Source organism: Quercus robur, chromosome 3, assembly GCF_932294415.1.
Source record: "Quercus robur chromosome 3, dhQueRobu3.1, whole genome shotgun sequence".
Taxonomy (NCBI): Eukaryota; Viridiplantae; Streptophyta; class Magnoliopsida; order Fagales; family Fagaceae; genus Quercus; species Quercus robur.
In genome coordinates, this window is record NC_065536.1 from 13,024,713 (window position 1) to 13,045,149 (window position 20,437).

A 20,437-nucleotide genomic window follows, 5' to 3' on the forward strand; every position below is an offset into this window, starting at 1 on the left:
AACATAGAGACAACATGTGAAGTAAAATAACAACAATTTTTATTAATATGAAAAATTATTACAACGTACAAAGAGGGGCTTAAACAAGCCTATACAAAAGATGAACTGCCGAAGCAACGACAACATCCGCAATACAAATAAGTAAACAGTCAGGTGTCTTTTAAACTCGTCTTCAAAGTCTCTCCAATCTCTGCCTCAGTATTGCTCATATAGAGAGAAGAACCTTCTTAAGAAAAAGATGAAGGAGAAGGAAGAAGGAAGAAGAAGATGAAGGAGAAGGAAGAAGAGGATGGAGGAGATGAATGAGGAAGATGGAGGAGATGAATGAGGAAGATGGAGGACATGAGTAAAAGAAGGAGGAGGAGAAGAGGGAAGAAATGAAAAGAAAGAGAAATGAGCAAAAGAGGGAGAAGGAAAGGCACCAGGATGGATTTGGTGGTGGAAAGAAGAAGAAAGAGAGGCAAAGGGAGGCGCCAGTGAACGAAGAGAGGAAGAAGCAGGGGCACTTAGTCCCTGCCCCAGTCCTGACTCCTAACACACTGGTGCCATGTTAGATATGCTCGTAAAAGAGCGGGTGGTACTGATGGTGTGTGTCCTCGGCTCAGTCACGCCGAAAGTGTGACGTGACGAGTCCCTGCTTCGGATTTTGGCTGAAAGGAAGGCGAGGCAAATCTTGAGCCTCCGCCATCCTTGCCCTGACCGAGCCATATCGAGTTTCGTTAGAACATGGCGTTTCTGGGAGGGGAATGGTTTTTCCATTGCTTATTACTATGGTGAGTATATTTCAGGTTAAGGTATAACCAGAGAGCAAAAGTAAACTCCGGAAGGAATCTAAGGGTTCCAAATTTTGGAGGGATTAAAGGGATTCATCTGTGGGAGAAACAACTCTTGTTTTTTCTCTTTATATAGGGGACGAAGAAGAGGGTACTTAATGCGTTCAGATCTCTAAGGAAATCTGCAAACAAGAATACGCCCGTTCCGTTTCCCCACGCCATCAATAACCGTTAAATCTGGGAGGTCTCGTAAAGGGAAGATATTAAAGACGCGCTTCGGATGACCAAACGGCATAAGAGCATCGTGCGCAAATTAAGGGGAATATCTTGTAGACCGGTACACTCCCTGGGCAGGTGAAGAGTCGCCAGCGTCAGTCAAGGGTTGAATTAAATGAGCCGTAATAAAGGCTCGGTATTACCAAAACCCCCCTCTCCAACCAAGATGTTGGACAGTAGGGTTTTGAGGGGCTATTGTGGGGCCCAATAATTTATGGGCCAGGCCCACTTGCTCATGGGGAGTCCAAAGGCCCAAGCCGAAAAAGGTTATGGCCCAAGCTCAAAAATGTAAGGCAAAAAATGGCCCAAAGATGCAGCCGAGGACAGTTTAGTCCTCGGCAGACCCAAAGCTCCCTTGAAAAGGGGGGTAAAAAAGAGCTATAGGAACAAATCTGTAAGGAGATCTAAAATATCTTGGGAAAGTTACCCTTACTACCCTTCCTAGATAAGACTCTGCACCTAACAGAGCAGTATTCTTCAGCTTTATCAACCATCCCTAACAATTCTGGGATTAGACTGACAGGACAAATATCAGTCTTGGAAAGGTTGACCCTACACGTGGACGAAGGACAGCAAACGTGGGATAGTATAAAAGAAAGCGTAAAGTAATAAAGCAGAGGGGGGGGGGGGGGATCACATCTCACCTCCAGGAGAAAAACTTCAAGGATGAGAATATCTTGACAATATATGCACAACATCACAAAAGCCCACCGCCAGGTAACCGGGAAAGGAACTTAGTGCTCCTCGGACCGAGTCCGAGGAGTCAAATTCCTCAGGCTACGAAATTGTAGGGCTTGGACGTCCAGATTGAAACCCTTTCTTACCTGAATTCCCCTAAAATCCGGTATGGATCAACGCCCCGTGACCAAACGCTAGCCTTTCAAGCCCACTCTCTACAAATCATATTGTGAGGGATCTTTCATGTTCGAGCCCAACATCATTATTAGGCCGTTAAATAATCGTGTCCCTACAATATTCATTTTAATTGTTATTCAATTTAATTATTATCAAAATACCATGTGGCTTCACCAAATTGCAGAAATTTTATTAAATTTTTAGATTTTTAAAGAACTAAAAAGGAATAGTATACTATCAGGATTCTAATTTATTTTTATCATTAAATTAAATTAGATTAACATTATTTTTTTTATTTGTTAGGATATATTTCTTAAATTAAAGGATAATATTGAACATACAAAAATTTAATTTAGATAATATTTATCATCTAATTAACATTGTTTTATTTGTTAGGATATATTTATTAAATTAGGGGATAATATTTAACATTCAAAAACTTAATTTAGATAATATTTATCATCTAAATTTTCTAAATTTTAATATTATTAAATTAACATTATTTGATCAAAATATCAAGCTACAAAACTTGATTATTAAGGGATAAGCACAATCCAAATTCTTCAAGAGGTAATTAATATAAATCTATCCCAAGAAATAGTATATATCTCCAATAATTTGATAATCTCTATCTATTCTAAAAAACAGTATATATCTCCATTAATTTGATAATTTCTACATTAATAACATTTAAAATATATATATATATATATATATATATATATATGTATATATATATATCAAAATTCCTTATAGCTATCAACCACGTTCTCTTTCTCTCTCTTTTTTTTTTCTAAAAAAAAAAATTTTATATGTTACGTTATGTTGAATCAACTTTTTTTTTTTTTTTTATTCTATTCATATGACCTTTTTTTAATTCCAATTTTTATGGGATAAAAACAAACACATTGATTAGATATCTTTAATTTCAATTAGATTTAAATGAATTATATTTCAAATGGAACTCCACCAATATATATAACCCTATATATCCTTTTTGGAGTGAAACTTATTTCAATATGTGAATGCATAAATCTTATGGCAATGCAGGTATGCATTCTTTCTTCTTTTATTGTTATTATTTTCATTTTGTTTATTTTCTTTAGTGTTATTATTGGTTTTTTGTCTTCATGTGATTTTAATTAATGAATTCAAAACATTCGAAAACATTGTTAAGTTTCTAAAGGCTCCTTCTTCATTTTTGTATTTTGTTTTTATTAAATTGATTAGGTTTTGTGTATTGGTTGCCTTTTGTTTAAATTAATTTTCTTAGCTTTGATCTAATTTATATGCTTAGGGTTAGGGTCTTAGAATTAATGAATAAATATGGTTAGAATTAATAGATTAATTTTAACAATTTTCTTATTTGATTTTAATGTTACATCAAATTATCAAGATGTTCTACACGTGTATTCTTGAATTATCAACTTAAATTTTAATTTATAATATTATCAAAATTATATTAATTTTAGATTTATCAATTGTTTAGTGCTTTTTTTCAATAATTATCAATTTAAAATTCAATTTGAAATTATCAATTTAATTTAGTTTTAGGAAGAAATCTTACCCCTTATTTTAGTGAGACAATTATTTACACTTGATAATTTTTTTTTTATATATATTGAATCTATTAAAATATATAATTATTTATACATTTATTTTATAAGCTTTTTCATAAAATAGTGCAATGCACGGGCCTATAACTAGTATATATAAAACCGAAGCTTTTAAAGCTCCTACAATTTTCCACGTCATCACTATTTTCTTTTTCTTTTTCTTTTTATTTTAGATTCTTTTTATTTTTGGTTTTATATCTTATCAAGTATTACAATAGTTTAGTTTAAATAAAACTCTATTAGATATATGTTTCAAAAGTTTGAAAATTCTGTTTCAAAAGCTTGAAAATCCTATTTCAACTAAAATTCTATAACAAAAATTTTCACAAATATAAACTTCTTTAAATAAAACTCTATTAGATGTATGTTTCAAAAGCTTGAAAATTCTATTTCAACTAAAATTCTATAACAAAAATTTTCACAAATATAAATTTCTGCCAAGGTTGAAACCCTTCATACTCACTTAAATTTTTACAAAGAAAACACACATATCAAATTAAAGCCATAGTAGGAAGCAAGTTGATTCTTCAACGAGAACAAATCCTGAAGTACAAAGGCCACCTAATCGCTTTTAGTTTTGAACTCAATTGTCTTATTAACAACAAAGTCTATGAATTGCAGTGATGGACAACCGTCCACAAATAACATCCACGCAAGGGCCTGATGTTCTTCTTAATTATCTCATATAATTCTAGGAATTATTTTATTTAATATTTTTTGGAATTAATATATTTAGATGGTTGGCATAGCAGACAACGTAAAAACAATTTTCTGTTATTTATGTTGCCTTTTGCATAACCCTAAATCAATGTTGAAAGGTTGTGTTTTACAACCATCTGATCTTGGTAACTAAACCCTGCACCTATGATTGTTTATGATTATTTTTGTTCATTGTTTGTAGTTTAAACCCATTAAAACTTATTACTTGATGGTATTTCATGGTTTTTTTCCCCTTTACTTTTTCTTTCAAGGTTGCTAGGAACACAACCTAACATGTGATTTTTTTTCATTGTTTAAAGTTTAGACCCATTAAAATTTAAAACTTATTACTTTATAGGTTCAAACAATGACTTCTTTATCAAATTGTAACACAAATTGAAGTTATACAAGAGAAATTCATGCAATAATGTAGTTTCTTAATCAATTTAAAATTTTATAAAATCATTTTAGTTTATCACATAAATAGGTAGGTTCCCGTGCATAGCACGGGTTAGCGACTAATATTAATATAAAACTAATAAAAGAATAATTGGCAGGAACTTCGGTGAAGAGTCAATTATATTCAAGCAAATCCATTAATATGAATTGGCATGCAGTGTTTTATAAAGATTTTCAATTTTCCTGAAAATCATAGGAAAATAACACCAACCAAACAAAACAGAGGGAAAGAAAGAAATATGAAAAATTTCTGTGCAATTAAATCAATCTTTAAGATATTCTAAACAGGATATCTAGAATGATGGATCCCAAACTCTTATTCAAAGATACACATATGAATACTTTAGAATTAGCATCAATAGAAAATAGCACTTTTAAGAAATTCTAAAACCCAGTGCAAATATATCAAATTACCAATCTTTAAAACATACCTAATCAGACACCTGGAGTTTTGGAAACCAAACATCTTAGCCAGAACCTCATATTTATACTCCATATATACTTACAAATTTTTTTTTTTTTAAAAGCACATATTTATGCTACATATATGAGCTGTGAGCATGATAAGTCCATAGCATTTCCCAAACATTAATTTCAGACAACCCTCTTTTCCCTATAAGACATATAAATAATTAGACTATAAAATTGAAATATGAACTTGAACTAAATTCAAGATGTTCAGTTTGGGCATTACAACTAAAGTTTTTTATTTTTATTTTTTAAAGTAAGCCTAATGTAATTTATAGATCTAAGAACTATAATTTGATTAGGATTTTTTCTAATTATTGTTTTCTAGGAAATTAGTTTTAGGTTTTTGCAAAGAAATTGCATGGATAATCCAGTTAGATGAGGGGCACAAACTTATTGAATCCCCACTTAATACTTGAACAAAATTATTAAGAATCTCTTCTAAAAAAATTTTAAACCATATGTTAGAGAAACTCCTAATTATTTGATAAGATAATCTAATATTTTGTTATCTTATTTTTACTATTGACCAATAGCTAATTGCCTTCGTAGAAAATATGACTAAAATCTATAGTAGTCATTAAATATAGGAACATACTCATGCATATTAGAACCTTTTTTCTTTTTTCTTTTTGTTATCTCATTAGAACTTTTTTTTTTTAATGAGAAAAACCATTAGAACTTGTAAGAGCATAAACTTGTTATGTGCATAAAATTTGTCATTAAATATAGGAACATACTCATGCTTATAATTGCCTTAGTAGAAAATATGACCAAAAAAATCCATAGTAGTCATTAAATATAGGAACATACTCATGCATATTAGAACCTCCTTTTTTTTTTTCTTTTTTTTTCTTTTTTTTTTTTCATTTTGTTATCTCATTAGAACTTTTTTTTTAATGAGAAAAACCATCAGAACTTGTAAGAGCATAAACCTGTCAAGTGCATAAAAGTAGTCATTAAATATAGGAACATACTCATGCTTATAATGCCAACCAGATATATTGGCAGCTTCATGTAAAGTTTCCCTCCAGCTTTGCACCTTCTTGTTATCTTTTAATTTTTCTTCATGCTTAGACAATGCATCTCCAAACTTTCCTTTTTGATTACGAACTTCTGATGGATCTATGTTGTAAAAAACTGGTTGCACTAATTGGTCATTCTTCTTACACTCAACAATCTTGGCAAGTTCATCCAAGCATCATGTGGAGGATGCATAGTTTTCAGAAAACACAATTATTGAAATCCTTGAACTTTCAATGATTTTGATAAGTCTTGCAGAAATTTCTTCTCCCTTTTGAAGGTTATCATCAATAAAGGTGTTAATACCCTGTTGACTCAAAGCATTATACAAATGGCCTATAAAACCAAGACGAGTATCTTCACCTCTGAAACTTAAGAAGACATCAAAGTTCTTGGGTTGATGGGTGAAGGAGGAAGATGAGGCTTCAATGACAAGAGCCATGAAGATTTAGGTGTAGATGGTTGAGAAGAGCAGAAAAAGAAATATATTGATGAAATGGGATTTGGAAGAGACCCTAGCGCTTGTTTGGATTGAGGGAAGAAAAACGGGGAATGGAGGGGAGTAGAGTAGAATTGGCTAAAAATAGGTTAATTTGGGGTCAAATCTACTCTACTCCCCTTCATTCCCCCTCAATGCAAATGGGCCATAAGGAGTCTTCAGTTGTTTGGGTGAGGAAAGTTAATACGCAACTTACACCTGGACCAAGTAACGCCTGGACAAGCATGTCAACTTCAATAAAAGAGAATGGATTTGATATACAGTTTATAAACTAATATAGATAGCAATTTCCTAGTAGTTTGTGTGAATGAAAAAGCAAATAATTTTTTTTTCCTTTTTTCTTTTCACATTGCGGGATCTTGGATGTTTCTATATAAAACCAATAAAAAAAATTAAAAAATATGTAAAATATTTTAAGAAATTTCCTCACGCTTAACCTGCGGCTCTTTTAGACTAAAGTGTAATTTCTCCCTTTGACCTTATCGTGAATGATGTTTTGAGAATAATAAAAAATTTCTGATTAGTAAGTACAATGAAGGGAATGGGGCTGCCGACCCAACTGATGGTTTTGATATATTATATTAATAATAATATTTCTTTTGAAATAGATAATTAATAATTTTTTTCCCATTAAGACCAGAAACATAAAAGATTGGACTTTTGAGGTTTGTTCATCGACTACACCAAGTTATTGTTGTCTTAATATGATAACAGAGAGCAATCATTATTGAAACTCTTTTTAAAAAATAAAAAACAACAAAAAAATTTATACACATTATTTATTTATTTTGTTTCATTAATATATATTTTTATCAAATTCCTATCATCTCACTAAATAGAACTGCTCTATTTCATTGAATGAGAAAATAAAATGAGACAGAAAATGTACAATCAATGCTCAATAGGTTACACCTCTCTCTCTCTCTCTCTCTCTCTCTCTCTCTCTCTCTCTCTCTCTCTCTCTCTCTCTCTCTCTCTCTATATATATATATATATATATAGTGAAACGGAGTAGAATAAGAAAGAAAAGGAAAAAATGAAGAAGTACGGGGAAGAAAATAGCTGTAACAGAAAAAAAGCAACTTAACCTCTAGAAGACAATGACAAATAATCAGGCTTTATTATAACAGAAAATTATATTAGTTTCTTACTTTGGCGTGTATTGCATAAAACAAAAACGGCACCGTTTTGTACTTGTTCCTTTTATATTCTTTAAAAGTTGAACGACGACGTTTCATTTAAGTGAGGATCTTTGGAATAAAACGACAGCATTTTGCCGTCACCTTTCCTCACTGAGATCGGAATGAGAGTTGAGAATGCTCGATGATCTATCTTCAACAAGTTAATGCTTATATTCACTTTTTCGCATCTCACTCAGCACTATAGACCCCATCAGGCTCAATACAAAGAAAACAAATGCAGTCACCATTCCCATAATCATTTCCATAAATGTTGGTTGTTCTATATCGCTAAAATTTTTCCAACTCCAAGCCCAACAGGCATGTCAGTCAAACATTGGCTCGACTATATACATTATATTGAGCTATGTATAGCCTATAGTCTTTGGCTCACTTTTAACCTAGCAACATTACTAATGAGAAAAAATAGCACCTTGATCAAGCTCCAATATTGATCTTTTAGTACATCTTTGTCACAGAGGAGTCCTTTTTTTTTCCTGAATGATGCATTCATCCGGGTCCAAGCTAAAGCATTGTATCTATGACCGATCTTATTCCCTCTGTGCAACTGTTCTAACATAAGATCAATAAAAGAACAATCCATTTCCCTAGTCCAATTTATCCTCAAATGATCAATATTGGCAGGGCACTGGTAATCCTCTACACTTAAAACCTCAAAACTAAACTGCCATTACATGAGAGAATGTGTTCTAGAGACATATGTTACAAAGAAAAAAACAAAATAATAATGTTTCTTCTTATTATTTAACAAATACATTAAATTAAAACATTACAGGAAATGGGTAAATTCAGTTCTTTTGTATTAAACTTTAAAAAAAAACTGAGTCTAGTAGTTGTTTTCGCATCAAATTAATACTTCTTTTGCAATGTTGGCAATAACCCCTAACAGGTCTCTTTGGTCTTTTCAAGGCACTTGTCTAGGTCAATAACCCCGGCCTTCTAATTGTCGGCAAACAGGTTCCTCTTTTTCACGTTTAAATGTTCATGTCAGTGAGTTATACACACATGAAGAAAAAAAAGGATTTTTTCTTTTCCTATAGTTCATAAGAATTTGGACAAAAACTAAATGTTTGTAAGACCAAAGCAGTTTGAATGCCAACAGGCACGTTAAACATTGCCCTAGCCAAGTAGTCAGCCATGGACATTCCTGCTGACCTGCTTTGGCAACTTCCATATCAGCAATTAGATCCCTCACTGAAGTTCCCAATTTTAAGTGTTGTGAGCCCAACAAGTGTAGGCAGCAATTCCAGAAGTGCTCCAAGCGATGATAGTCAGTTAAGCAGTTCCCCAGAAGTAGTGGATATCCATGACACAATCATAACAAATGCCATGAGCAGTACAGGCATCTGCTCAGTTTTGGGGGGCCTCTTCTTCTATTATAAAGTGAAGAACTGCAAGAGAGGAGCTGGCCAAGATTAGTATCAACTAGTGAGAGAAGTGGGTGTGTGGAAGGGGAAAATCAAGGGGATGATCAAATGGCATGAACCAGTTGCAAGTATTTAAATAGCCTAGGGGGCATAGAGCAATATTGGTTCATGCATACAATTTTCTCCATTCTGAAAGTGTCGTCTGCACAATTGTGAGCTTTAAAAGAAATGAGAGGAACCACCCATACTTGAGATTGCATATGCAATTAAAAGAGAACATCAGCACCTATCAATTACACAAATGTACTTATTTCTGTAAAAATAAAACAATCTCAAATATACATGATACTTTAATAAAAACAGATGATACTTCCTGAAATAAATATTGCTATAAGATAAAATAGAACATATGTAATTTATATCAGCCTTACTGCATTTACTTCCTAGTTAATTAATGAAGTAAGAAGTGAAATGAACTACAATCACTTACAGAAAAATAAACCATCAAGCCAGTCCAAGTAAGTATTCACAAGGCCATGTAGCTTGTGCTCATTTCTCTGCAACATTTATTTATATTGTATCTGTGTGTCTATTTGGGGGGGGGGGGGGGGGGGGGGGGGGTGGTGTGGAGTGTGTTAAGTGCTTATTTCTCCTCTAATATGAACAAGTTTGCAAACATGTCTCATCAACAAGATCTACTTAAGTCATAACGGGCTTTGCTTACATTCAGCAGAAACCATTTTACTGATTCTTGTAGAAGGCAGCAAATGGTTGGTGATCCAAAGAGTGGCTAAAAGTAAGATAGGGGTATATAAATGTTGGTGATAGTAAAGGGTTATTTTTCTACAAAAATTTATGAAATTCTAGTGGGGACAGAGCTCCAGCTATCTTTGCATAGACTAATAAGAAGGAAAAGGGGGGAGGGGGAAGTTTGGTTGCCTATAACTCTTTCCTGTTTTATGCACTACCTAGAATAGTAAATAAGTAATTAGATCTTTGCGTAAACAAGATAATCACTACTGAAAACAAGCTCAATATAAGCAAAATACCAGTAGCATACATTAAAATGCAAATGACAAATGCAACATTTCTGCAGATCCATGACAGTATATAAAAACATACCCATATTTACTTCTTGACTCATCATCAAGGTCTATATCATGACTTGATTGGCAGTTTCTTTCATCTGCTGTTGTATTTGCATGTATCAAGCACAATTCATTGAAGATCATAAAGGCTTTATTCAGTACAACTGCACCTCCAAGTGATCCTACATGTATGTTATATCAGTTCACTATCACCCCAAAGGCAAAGATCAAATCAAAATGTGAACAAAAAACTAGTGTAACAATCACTTGCTATGACCATTTGTTTAGTATCATCCCAAGAAAATCCATTTTGACTAAGGATGATTCTTTCTGTTTATCCCTAATTTTCTACCGTCCTACATCATGTCTCATCCTTTGTCCTAAATTCCACCACCCCCCCCCCCCCATCCTCTCTCTCTCTCCAATGGCATCATTTTATGTCCTAAATCTAACATACTTCACGTCTTTTCTTTTCTTTTTTTATATTAGTGACGTGACAGGTTAAGATCATTTTGCAAAATATTCAATAAAAGCCCAAAATATGTTTTAATAAATTTCATCTATATAACAAGCTAATCATATAATTGCCCATGCATGCGTACATATGTCAAAGCAATAGTCTTTCAGTCTTAGTGCCATCTGAATAACAAAAGCCACAAGAATATTATTGGTACCTCTGACAATCTTGTCATTTGCTAAGAAGCTACTTTTTCTTTTCGTTTTATGGTAAGTGGTTTGCTAATAAGCGTTGCCTGCACTAAAGCAAAATCAGACACATTCTTGATGTTGCACAAATACCATTATAATGGAATCTGCAAACCCCAGAATTAATCGAAACATAGACACCAGTCAATCTGGATGCAGATAATCAAAGGTCATTAGCATCCAAAAACCCCCTCCTTTTAATTTGAGTATTGCATAGCAGTTATAGCCTAATAGCAAAGTGCTAAGAAGAGCAACTCACAATGACAGTGCAAAAGAATAAGATTTATTTTCAATTTCCAGCAGAAACAAAGCAACTACATCTTGATTTGATGCATGGAACTTTAAGCACATATTTATCTGTATAAAAGCCTTTTCCACTTAATGCCCAGCCCTACAAACAAATGAAAAGAATATGTTTATACACTTTATTTTTATACTTTATGAATAGTTTACACTCTTTACATCACTTGCGATCTTCAATTCATGTTGATAATTTTTACCGCTTGATGTGGTTATATAGTCTGGAGTTATTTGGTGGAGCTAATGTGCTGTAGTTATCTTATCTGTAGACTAACCAATACACATCTTCTTCCTTAAGCCCACTTCCAGTCTTACATATTCAACCTTCTACCTATGACCTTTTCAGTATAAACAAAATACAGATTTAGACCTGCTTTGGCAATGGCCATTGTTTGTATTTGGATAAACATTGAACTCGAAATCAGTATAGACCCCATCAAGCCCAATAACAGGAAGACAATGCAGTCACCATTCCCGTAAGCATTTGGATAAACATTGGGTTTTGTATTATCAAAGCTGTTCCAAGCCCAGCAAGCATGTCAAACATGGCTCAGCAAAGCAGCTAGCCATGGCCACTGTTGGCTGACCTGCTTTTGCAATGGTCATATCAGCAACAAAAATCCTGATCCAATTTGCCCATAACAAACTCATAACACATGCTCTGAACAGTACTAGCATCTGCTCAGTTTTTAGGGGCTAAAGTGAACAACTTCAAGAGGAGCTGGCAAAAGACTACCCTAGATCAGAGAGGAAAACAGGTGCATTAAAGGAGGACAACAATAGGATGATCAAATTATTTGCAAGAATATGGAAGGGATAAGGGCCAAAGAGCAATATTGGCTGATATAAATAACTTGCTTCATTCTGAAGGTGCAGCTTGAGGAATTGTGAGCTTTAAAAGAAATGAGAAAAGAAGCCACCAAAGTTTTAAGATCTGAATATGCAATTTAAAGAAAAAAATTACCCAAATCATTTGAAGAAAGCTACTTCCAGTTGATTCCTCTAAATATAAAACATTCTGAACCTGAACATGAGTTTCATGGTACGTCCCTATGCAAGGAGATTAGAAGAGAAGTACTAATAATATATAAAGTTACAGTTCCAAAATTGCTAGCATTTTCCTTTATCACTTTTCTATTGCTTGCTTGATTTGGGGAATATTAGGGTGGAATTTGGAAGGGATTGCTAGCTGAGGGTGAAATATATCAAGATAATAAAATAAAATTTTAAAAAATTATTGTTTTGTTAACCTTCATTTCATTAATATAAGTCTATGCATCACCACAAGCTCCCATATACAAACTCAAAAGCAGGCACGTAATAAAATTTATTGACTCAAACAAAGTAAGCGAAGTTACTAATCAGGAGACCCCATTGACATTTCAAGGCCAATACATTGACCAAGCACTTAAGGAACATTTCAAGAAGTTTATTTGATGCATACACGTATTCTACCAGCAGTTCCAAATAGGCATCTAGCTTTGTTGATCATTATCAACAAACAACAGAGTTACATCTGTTTTTTCTTCTTCTGATAAATGAGTAACAAGGTATAGCAGAAGCTATAGTTAACAACTAAAGTAGGACTAAAGTCTTAGCAGTTATGCCAAACTGCAACACATAACCAGTCACAAGCTGAATGTGAGAACAGAACAGGAGATATCCCACAGGCTACAAAGGACCTTGTTTTAAATGGAATTACAGTAGCCTCCATTATCAAATTTAATTCTACCCTTTATCTTCCATTGAATTAATTTCACAATGCCTTCCACACTTCTTCATAATGTCATTCCAATTTTCACAGACTCAGTACACAAAAAACCAAAATTCCGAAATAGTTTCTGCTGAATCAGCATCAAAGCAGATTAACAATGTTCCACATGATCCAGTGCATGAGGCCTACTAATATTTCAAGTGAAAATTCTCTTATTAACGTTTATTCTATCTACTTAGTCAAGCTGGGCATATCTAGGAGCAAGAAAATATCAAGGTACACCTTTCAAAATCACCTTACAGCTGCATTCTTTCTTCAAACCCTAAATCTCAAAAATTAAGAAAAATATTTTCACCATAGAACTGCCTCTTCTTGAATCCATCTAAAGAATAAGCCTTCAATTTATATCGCACACCAGGTACTTTAACGATGTTTTACCTCAAATAATATATTGAATAACATTGTATTGTTTCCATGACCCTCGTATACAGAGAGACCTAAAAATTGAATTATCTTTCATGCTTTGGCTCCAAAGAATCACATATGCCCTTGTTCATATTTTCTTTAGTCAAAGAAGAACCTTCTTTTTTTCCCCTGCATTAGCATCATTTACATAGTCAACTTGATGTTCCTAATTTCTCTACTACTCAACATCCTGCATTTGATAGTCTTAATTTTACTATAATTCAGAGGTTTTAAAAGCCTTATTATGGAACTGCCTTTAAGAAAATAACATTCACCTATATACCAAAACAAAAAGGCAGATATACATAGAAATACGTACATGTATGCATGTTTGTGTGTGTGAAAAAGAGAGAGGGAATCAGACTGTCGAGTTTGTAACGATTGAATATATTTAGCAAGATATCATTTAACATAGACCCCATCTCCAAACTTTTTTCCACTCCAATAGCCGGGTTACCAAGTAATGTAATCATGTAACTCCCATCTAATTCCCCAAAGCCAGTTTCCAAAGGATACGTCATTACTAAATTAAGCTCATTCTCATAGAAAATAAAGTAGTAGAACACAAAGAGCACCAGATATATACATAAACTCTAAAAACATTCAAACAAAAACAAAAGTCACATCTCAAACATACCATTCCAAGAGCTCGACAGGACCTAAATCAGGTTTCACTTCCTCCAAATTTCCTGAAACCTCTCTAATCTAGCAGTCTTGTTCAACCAAACCTCTCTCCACCTCACCTTCCCCTGATGAAACTTGCCTCAACACCCCTCCTCCATCATAATGACAATCCACACTCCACACTAAAACAGAGGAAAAAATTGTTAGTTCAAAGTCTAAAAAGTTTTAATGGAAAGAAAAGACCTAGGAATGAGCTCTAAGGCTAACAACTTATGCAGAGTTAGTTCTACCAAATGCTTAACCCTCAAATGACTTTGAAATTGTACCAAATTTAACAGGGCAATGACTTTATGAGCAAACTATATAATTCTAAAATTTCAACTCAGCGATCCACTCCTACTCCAACTTCTAAAATTTAACAGTGCATTGTTTTGAATTAAGTCTTCTAGTGGAAAATAGTTTCAATGTAAAAATAATACCTGGGCATATTTCTTCGCATCGAACTCGGTTTCTTTGACGGTGGATACAGATTGAAAATGGAGTCATCTTTTTATAAAGGGATTGGCTATTGAAGAAGAACCCAAATCAAACCCATTACCATTTGCTATACCCACTGAACGCCTTGAATCAGATGTCTTCAGGGACTAGAGGAGCTCGAAAGGTCTCCCGCGTCTGAGTCCATATGTGAACCATTTGGAGATAGTAAAGGTGCGAGCAGCTCTGTGTCGTCAGCAACATTTTGAGAATTGTGTTGGATGATAACGGAATTCTGAGGAGGACATACGCATTCCACATGTACTCCCATCCTTGCAATCACAGGAGCGTATTTTCCGTTTGTACTTACCCAGTGAGCGATTTTACATGAAATCTCAACATGATTCCGATCACCTTGCATCAAGTCTCCGAAACTCCTCTGTAATCGGCTATGAGGTTCACCGTGAAACCACAGATGATCACACTTCAATTCATATAAACGCCACCCAACCATGTGACGTCGCTTACGACTATCGGTAGAAATGTGGATATCGAAATAACAATCGATTATATCATCACGAATAGAACCGTACTTATCATTATTAGCGTAACTGTCCTTCAACGGAATTAGATGAAAAGCAACACAGACAGCAATTGATGGAAACTCAGGACCAACCCAGAATGATATGGAACTTTCAATGCTTTGATGATTGATCCAATTCGGAATCTTCTTTCCTGGTACTGTAATATTATATGTCTCTCCATAATCAACCAGATACGTATCTAGAGTGGGAAAGGACTCATCTTGAATTGCGTTGAGCTTAGAGAGGGAGACCCGGGAAGAGCAATCAATCTGATTTGATAAATTGCGATGTGAATGCGAATCCATTAATACTCTGTGTTTCACACCTGAACATTTCATATTTGGTGAAAGCCCTAAATTTCTTCCAAACTGCATGAAATTAGGAATTTTAAGAAATTGAAGTTTAGCAAATCTAGTAAATGTATTTGCAAAGGTAACCAAAATTGTTTCTATTATTACTTTAAGAGAGAGAGAGAGATGGGTACCTGAAGGATTAATTTTCTTAATGATTCTGAATTCAACGAGATGCAGTTTGTTGCATCTACTTGTCTTATACTTTCTGGAAGCTTTGGAATTTTCTTAAGGAACTTGGAATTCTTAATTAGAAGCCAATTTAATCTATTGAATCTGATAATGCTTTCTCTGAAGTTCAAATCTTTACTCCCTGATAATAAACATTTCTCTGAGTGGGTGAAGCAAGAAGTCAACTTTTTTAGAAAATTCAACTTTGGAAAACAATATTTTGAAAATCCACTGTAAGAATTGCACGCTGCTGCTTGTCTACCAATCCCCACGTCCTTTGGAAATTTGACATTACCATAAAGGTGGAGTGTGCGAAGTTGTTGCAATTTATAAATACTACTTGGAAGATGACACAAATAGAAAGTGGAACCTATATCTAATCGCTCAAGTCCAGTGAGATTCCCAATTGATGGAGGAAGCTCTCTAATAGCAGTGTGTCCCAGACTTAGAAGCTTTAAATTTTCCATTTCTTGTGGAATATCAGGGAACCTCTTAACCCTTTTGCAATTAAAAAGACGTAAATATTTAAGAGATTTCATCACGATACAACTTGGAAGAATTTGAAGTTCACTGCAGTTCCAGAGGTCCCAGCTTTCAAGCTTATCAAGATATCCAACAGAGTCATGAATCTTGACTAATTTTTTACACCTTTGGAGATCCAATTTCTTTACATTTGGGGTGGCACTCAATAAGTCGGGTAATTCCCTAATGTATTGATTGGAATTGAAATTCATATATGTCAAGTTTTTGCATTGTATCCTCTGTAGAAAAAAGAAAATCAAAATTTTTAACTCCAACAAACGTTATTAAAATATAGTTTAATAAAGTAATAATAATTATAAATAAATAAAAATGATTATACCTTGAAAAGCTTGTCCAATGTAACTCGACTTTCTGGCATGTTCAGTGCAATGAGATTTTGAGGATCAAAATTAGGTGGTAAGGAAGATAAAGGAAATCCGGACCAATCAAGAACCCTTAATTCGTTAGGAAGATATTTGAGACCTCTACAAATATCTACATTACTAACTATGAGGAACTTGAGATTTTTCATCTTTTCAAGACATTTAGGTTCTAATTTCATCTTTGATGATTCAGGTGAGCATATCCTTATGCCTCGAATTTTTTCTGATCCCTAATTAGACAAAGCATCAAGTCAATCACACTATACAATAAAATTCACTAAAGTGTAATGACGATTAATTTAAACAAGAACTAAACTAATAAACTTAAATTTTCTTCAACATTTAAATGAAAAATAATCACTACATTTGCCATTTGAAAAAAAGGTAGAAAATGAACCAAGATAATGCATACCGTATTTTGTGTTAGTACTTTATAAACATCCTCATAACACCATAGCCTACTACGCTCTCCGGGCATTTGTGGCGATTCCCGTCGAATAATGTCCCTACCCATTTGTTGGAGCAAGTCATGCATCAACAATCTATCATAGTGATCAACAGTTATTAGGCACTTATCGAAAAGTTTTTGAATTCCACAAATTGGATGTAAATCGCAAGCATTCAATATATCCATGACATACTCCTTAAAATATCCCTTAAAGAAGCATGCGATATCAAGGAAAATATCTTTTTCAATTTCATCCAATCCTCCATAGCTTATTTCGAGAATTTTTTGAATTTCTTCATTAGGAATTCTTTCATACTTATCTACTGCACTTCTCCATTCAGGTTTAGTTCTTCCATACAAATCAGCACCAATTATTACTAGAGCCAACGGCAATCCCTTGGCATATTGTATAACTCTGTCTGCAAGTTTCAAATAATCATCTTTGGGTTTGTTGCTTTGGAAGGCGTGCATACTAAAAAGTTCGAGAGCTTCATCTTGATCTAATTCCTTAACCGAGTAGGTTGAACGACAATTTCCAAGAGTAGCTGCCAAGTGTTTGTCTCTTGTTGTTATAATGATTTTGCTTCCAGAAGCAAACCAATCACATCTTCCAAGCAAATTTTCTATTTGGATCCGTTTATCCACATCATCAAGAGCTAAAAGGATCCTCATAAATGAAAGTCTTTCCTTTATCATATTGATTCCTCTCGATTTGTTACCCACCTTTAAATTTGTATTCCTTAAGATCTCAAAAAGAAGTGTCTCTTGTAGTTCGATTACACCAGCATTTGTCCCCGATCTTTCTCTTAAATTTTCTAGATAACAAAATCCATCAAATTCATCACAAATTCTATTAAAAATAGCTTTTGCGATTGTTGTCTTCCCAATTCCACCAGGGCCATAGATACCTATTATATGACCATCATTTGACTTAATATCTGAAAGTATGGTCTTTACACGATAATCTATTCCAACTGGGTATCGTGTGACAAATAATGGTGTTCTATTAAATTTAGAATTTGAAATCTCTTCAACAATTCCTTGGATAAATTTGAACTCGTTGCAACTGTCATTCGCATAACATTAAAAAATATATATAATGAGTTAGACTAGAAAATAGAAATGTGAAGATCAACTAAATTTAAGATGCTCCGCTTGTGCATAAAAATTTTAAATATTGACAATTAAAGTAAGTGGCTTGTATTAATTCCCATATATATGACATTCAATTTAAACATAAATATGCAGGCATAACATAATTTGAAATTAATAGGATATTATTGTTTAGAAAATTTATTTATATATAGAATTTATATGTGTTTATATTAAAAAAAAAAAAAAAAAGACTAAATAATAAGATACTTGAATTGATCATTTGCCTACTTATTTCAAGTTTGAAAGTTAAAGACTTAAAAGACAATAAATAAAAGTGTAAAATTGAAGGAAAGTATGGTTATTTGATCAAAATGACTTAACATTAAAAACAAAACCGTTTGAGTAAAGCCAATGTGTTTTGTTTTTTTTTAAAGTCAAATTTTCATGATTTAATCAGGTTTTTTTTTTTTTTTTGGTTGTGAAACATTTTTTTAGTTGTGAAACTAAAGCTAAAGTTTCTGTCAGTACAATCCGGATTTTCATATGGTTTACCATTTTGACGGTTCAACCCTTGATTCAGTGCAATTCTGCGTACTACTAATATGTCTAGAATGAAGTTGCATGGAAAAGCTCAGTTTTAATACTAGAACTAAATGTTTCTCAAAAAAAAAAAAAAATACTAGAACTAAATCATTAAGGATATTTTTGGGAAAATTTTTAAATAAATAATATGTGGGAGAAGGAAACTCCTATATATATATATATATATATATATAGAAATGATATGTTCAAAACATTTTTATAACATTTTTACAACAAATCATAAGTGGCAGGTTGTTACTAGTTGTTATTGTTGGGGCAAAAAAGTAATCTTAGTGTTAGGTTCAAATTTAAACCAGTAATAACTAACCACCTATAATTTGTTTTGAAAATATTGTAAAAATGTTGTGGACATAGCATCTTATATATATATATATATATATATATAAGATGCTATGTCCATAACATTTTTACAACAAATCCTAAGTGGCAGGTTATTACTGGTTGTTATTGTTATGGAAAAAAAGTAATCTTAGTGTTAGATTCAAATTTGAACCAATAACAACTAACCATCTATGATTTGTTGTGACACTCCAATTTAATTAGTAACTTTTTTTTTTTTTTTTAATCCTTCTATTTCAATATTGCTAGCTAATTAACCTCTACAGTCATAGATATGAAGAAAAAAAAAATACATACATAATTTGGCCAAAAGACTAACATTGATAAATTAGTGGTAATTGTTGTTTAACAATAAAATTAATGATCAGACCATTGACAATTATAAAAAGTACAATAGTTGTCATTAAATACATACCTATGCTTGTAATGCCAACCAGATATATTAGCGGCTTCATGGAGAGCTTTTCTCCATCTTTCTACTTTCTTGCTATCCTTAAGTTTTCTTTCATGTTTAGCTAGGGCTTCCCCGAACTTTTCATTTTGGTTACGAATTTCTGATGGATCCACCTTGTAAAAAACCGGTCGCACCAACTGGTCATTCTTTTTGCACTCAACAATCTTGGCAAGCTCATCCAAACACCAAGTGGAAGATGCATAGTTTTCAGAAAATACAATTATTGACATCATTGAGTTCTCAATGGTTTGGAGAAGCTCTATAGAAATTTCTTCTCCCCTTGGAAGCTTATCATCAATGAAAGTGTGAATACCCCTCAAACGCAAAGCGTCATACAAATGGCTTATAAAACCAAAACGGGTATCTTCACCTCTAAAACTCAAGAAGACATCAAACTTCTTGAGTTGGTGGGTGAAAGAAGAAGATGAGGCTCCTTTGCAGGTCACAAGAGCCATCGAGATTTATGAGCAAACAGTTGTAAAGATCTGAAATGAGGAGAAAGAAAACTGTGAAAGGATTGCAATATAACTCAGGAAAGTGAATGACAAATTAGGAAGGAGTGAATGCAAGCAAGAGGAGCCTTTAAAGGTGGCTTGCTTTCTGTGTGTCCAGCAACTCTTTGAACTTTAAAGTGCCATATTGATGCTTTTTACATTGCTTTTGGTGTGACCAGTAACTCTTTGAACTTTCCAACAACCATAGATGCTTTTTTTATTGCAATATCATGCAAGTTTCCATGTGAAACCTAAAATAAATTTTGGAACTTTCTAAGCACCATACCGGTAATTGTGGTCAAACAAAATGGTAATTTCCTATCTTATTAGTCATTCGAAAGTGAGATGTAATAAACAAAGGGAAATGTTAATAAAAGTAGATATCCCTCT

The 20,437-nt window shown here is 33.3% G+C and overlaps 1 protein-coding gene across 1 annotated transcript; it reads right to left on the bottom strand.

The window, feature by feature from the left end:
- Nucleotides 1-15,206: 15,206 nt before the first annotated feature.
- Nucleotides 15,207-20,217, bottom strand: LOC126719274 (disease resistance protein RUN1-like). The gene is made up of 6 exons (XM_050421846.1): nt 19,515-20,217; nt 17,027-18,128; nt 16,572-16,844; nt 15,673-16,470; nt 15,281-15,556; nt 15,207-15,215 (listed from the first exon to the last, which is right to left on the bottom strand). Exons 1-6 carry the CDS (start codon nt 20,006-20,008, stop codon nt 15,207-15,209), a joined length of 2,952 nt encoding a protein of 983 aa, XP_050277803.1. The 5' UTR covers nt 20,009-20,217.
- Nucleotides 20,218-20,437: the final 220 nt, after the last annotated feature.

What these genes read in the sequence shown, in the direction of transcription:
- LOC126719274 (XM_050421846.1), bottom strand. Translation starts at nt 20,008, where the DNA reads ATGGCTCTTGTGACCTGCAAAGGAGCCTCATCTTCTTCTTTCACCCAC. An exon ending in GGTTGGCATTACAAGCATAG is followed by an intron (nt 18,129 to 19,514) that starts GTATGTATTTAA and finishes TGCGAATGACAG; the next exon opens with TTGCAACGAGTTCAAATTTA. An exon ending in TAAGAAAATTAATCCTTCAG is followed by an intron (nt 15,557 to 15,672) that starts GTACCCATCTCT and finishes AATTTCATGCAG; the next exon opens with TTTGGAAGAAATTTAGGGCT.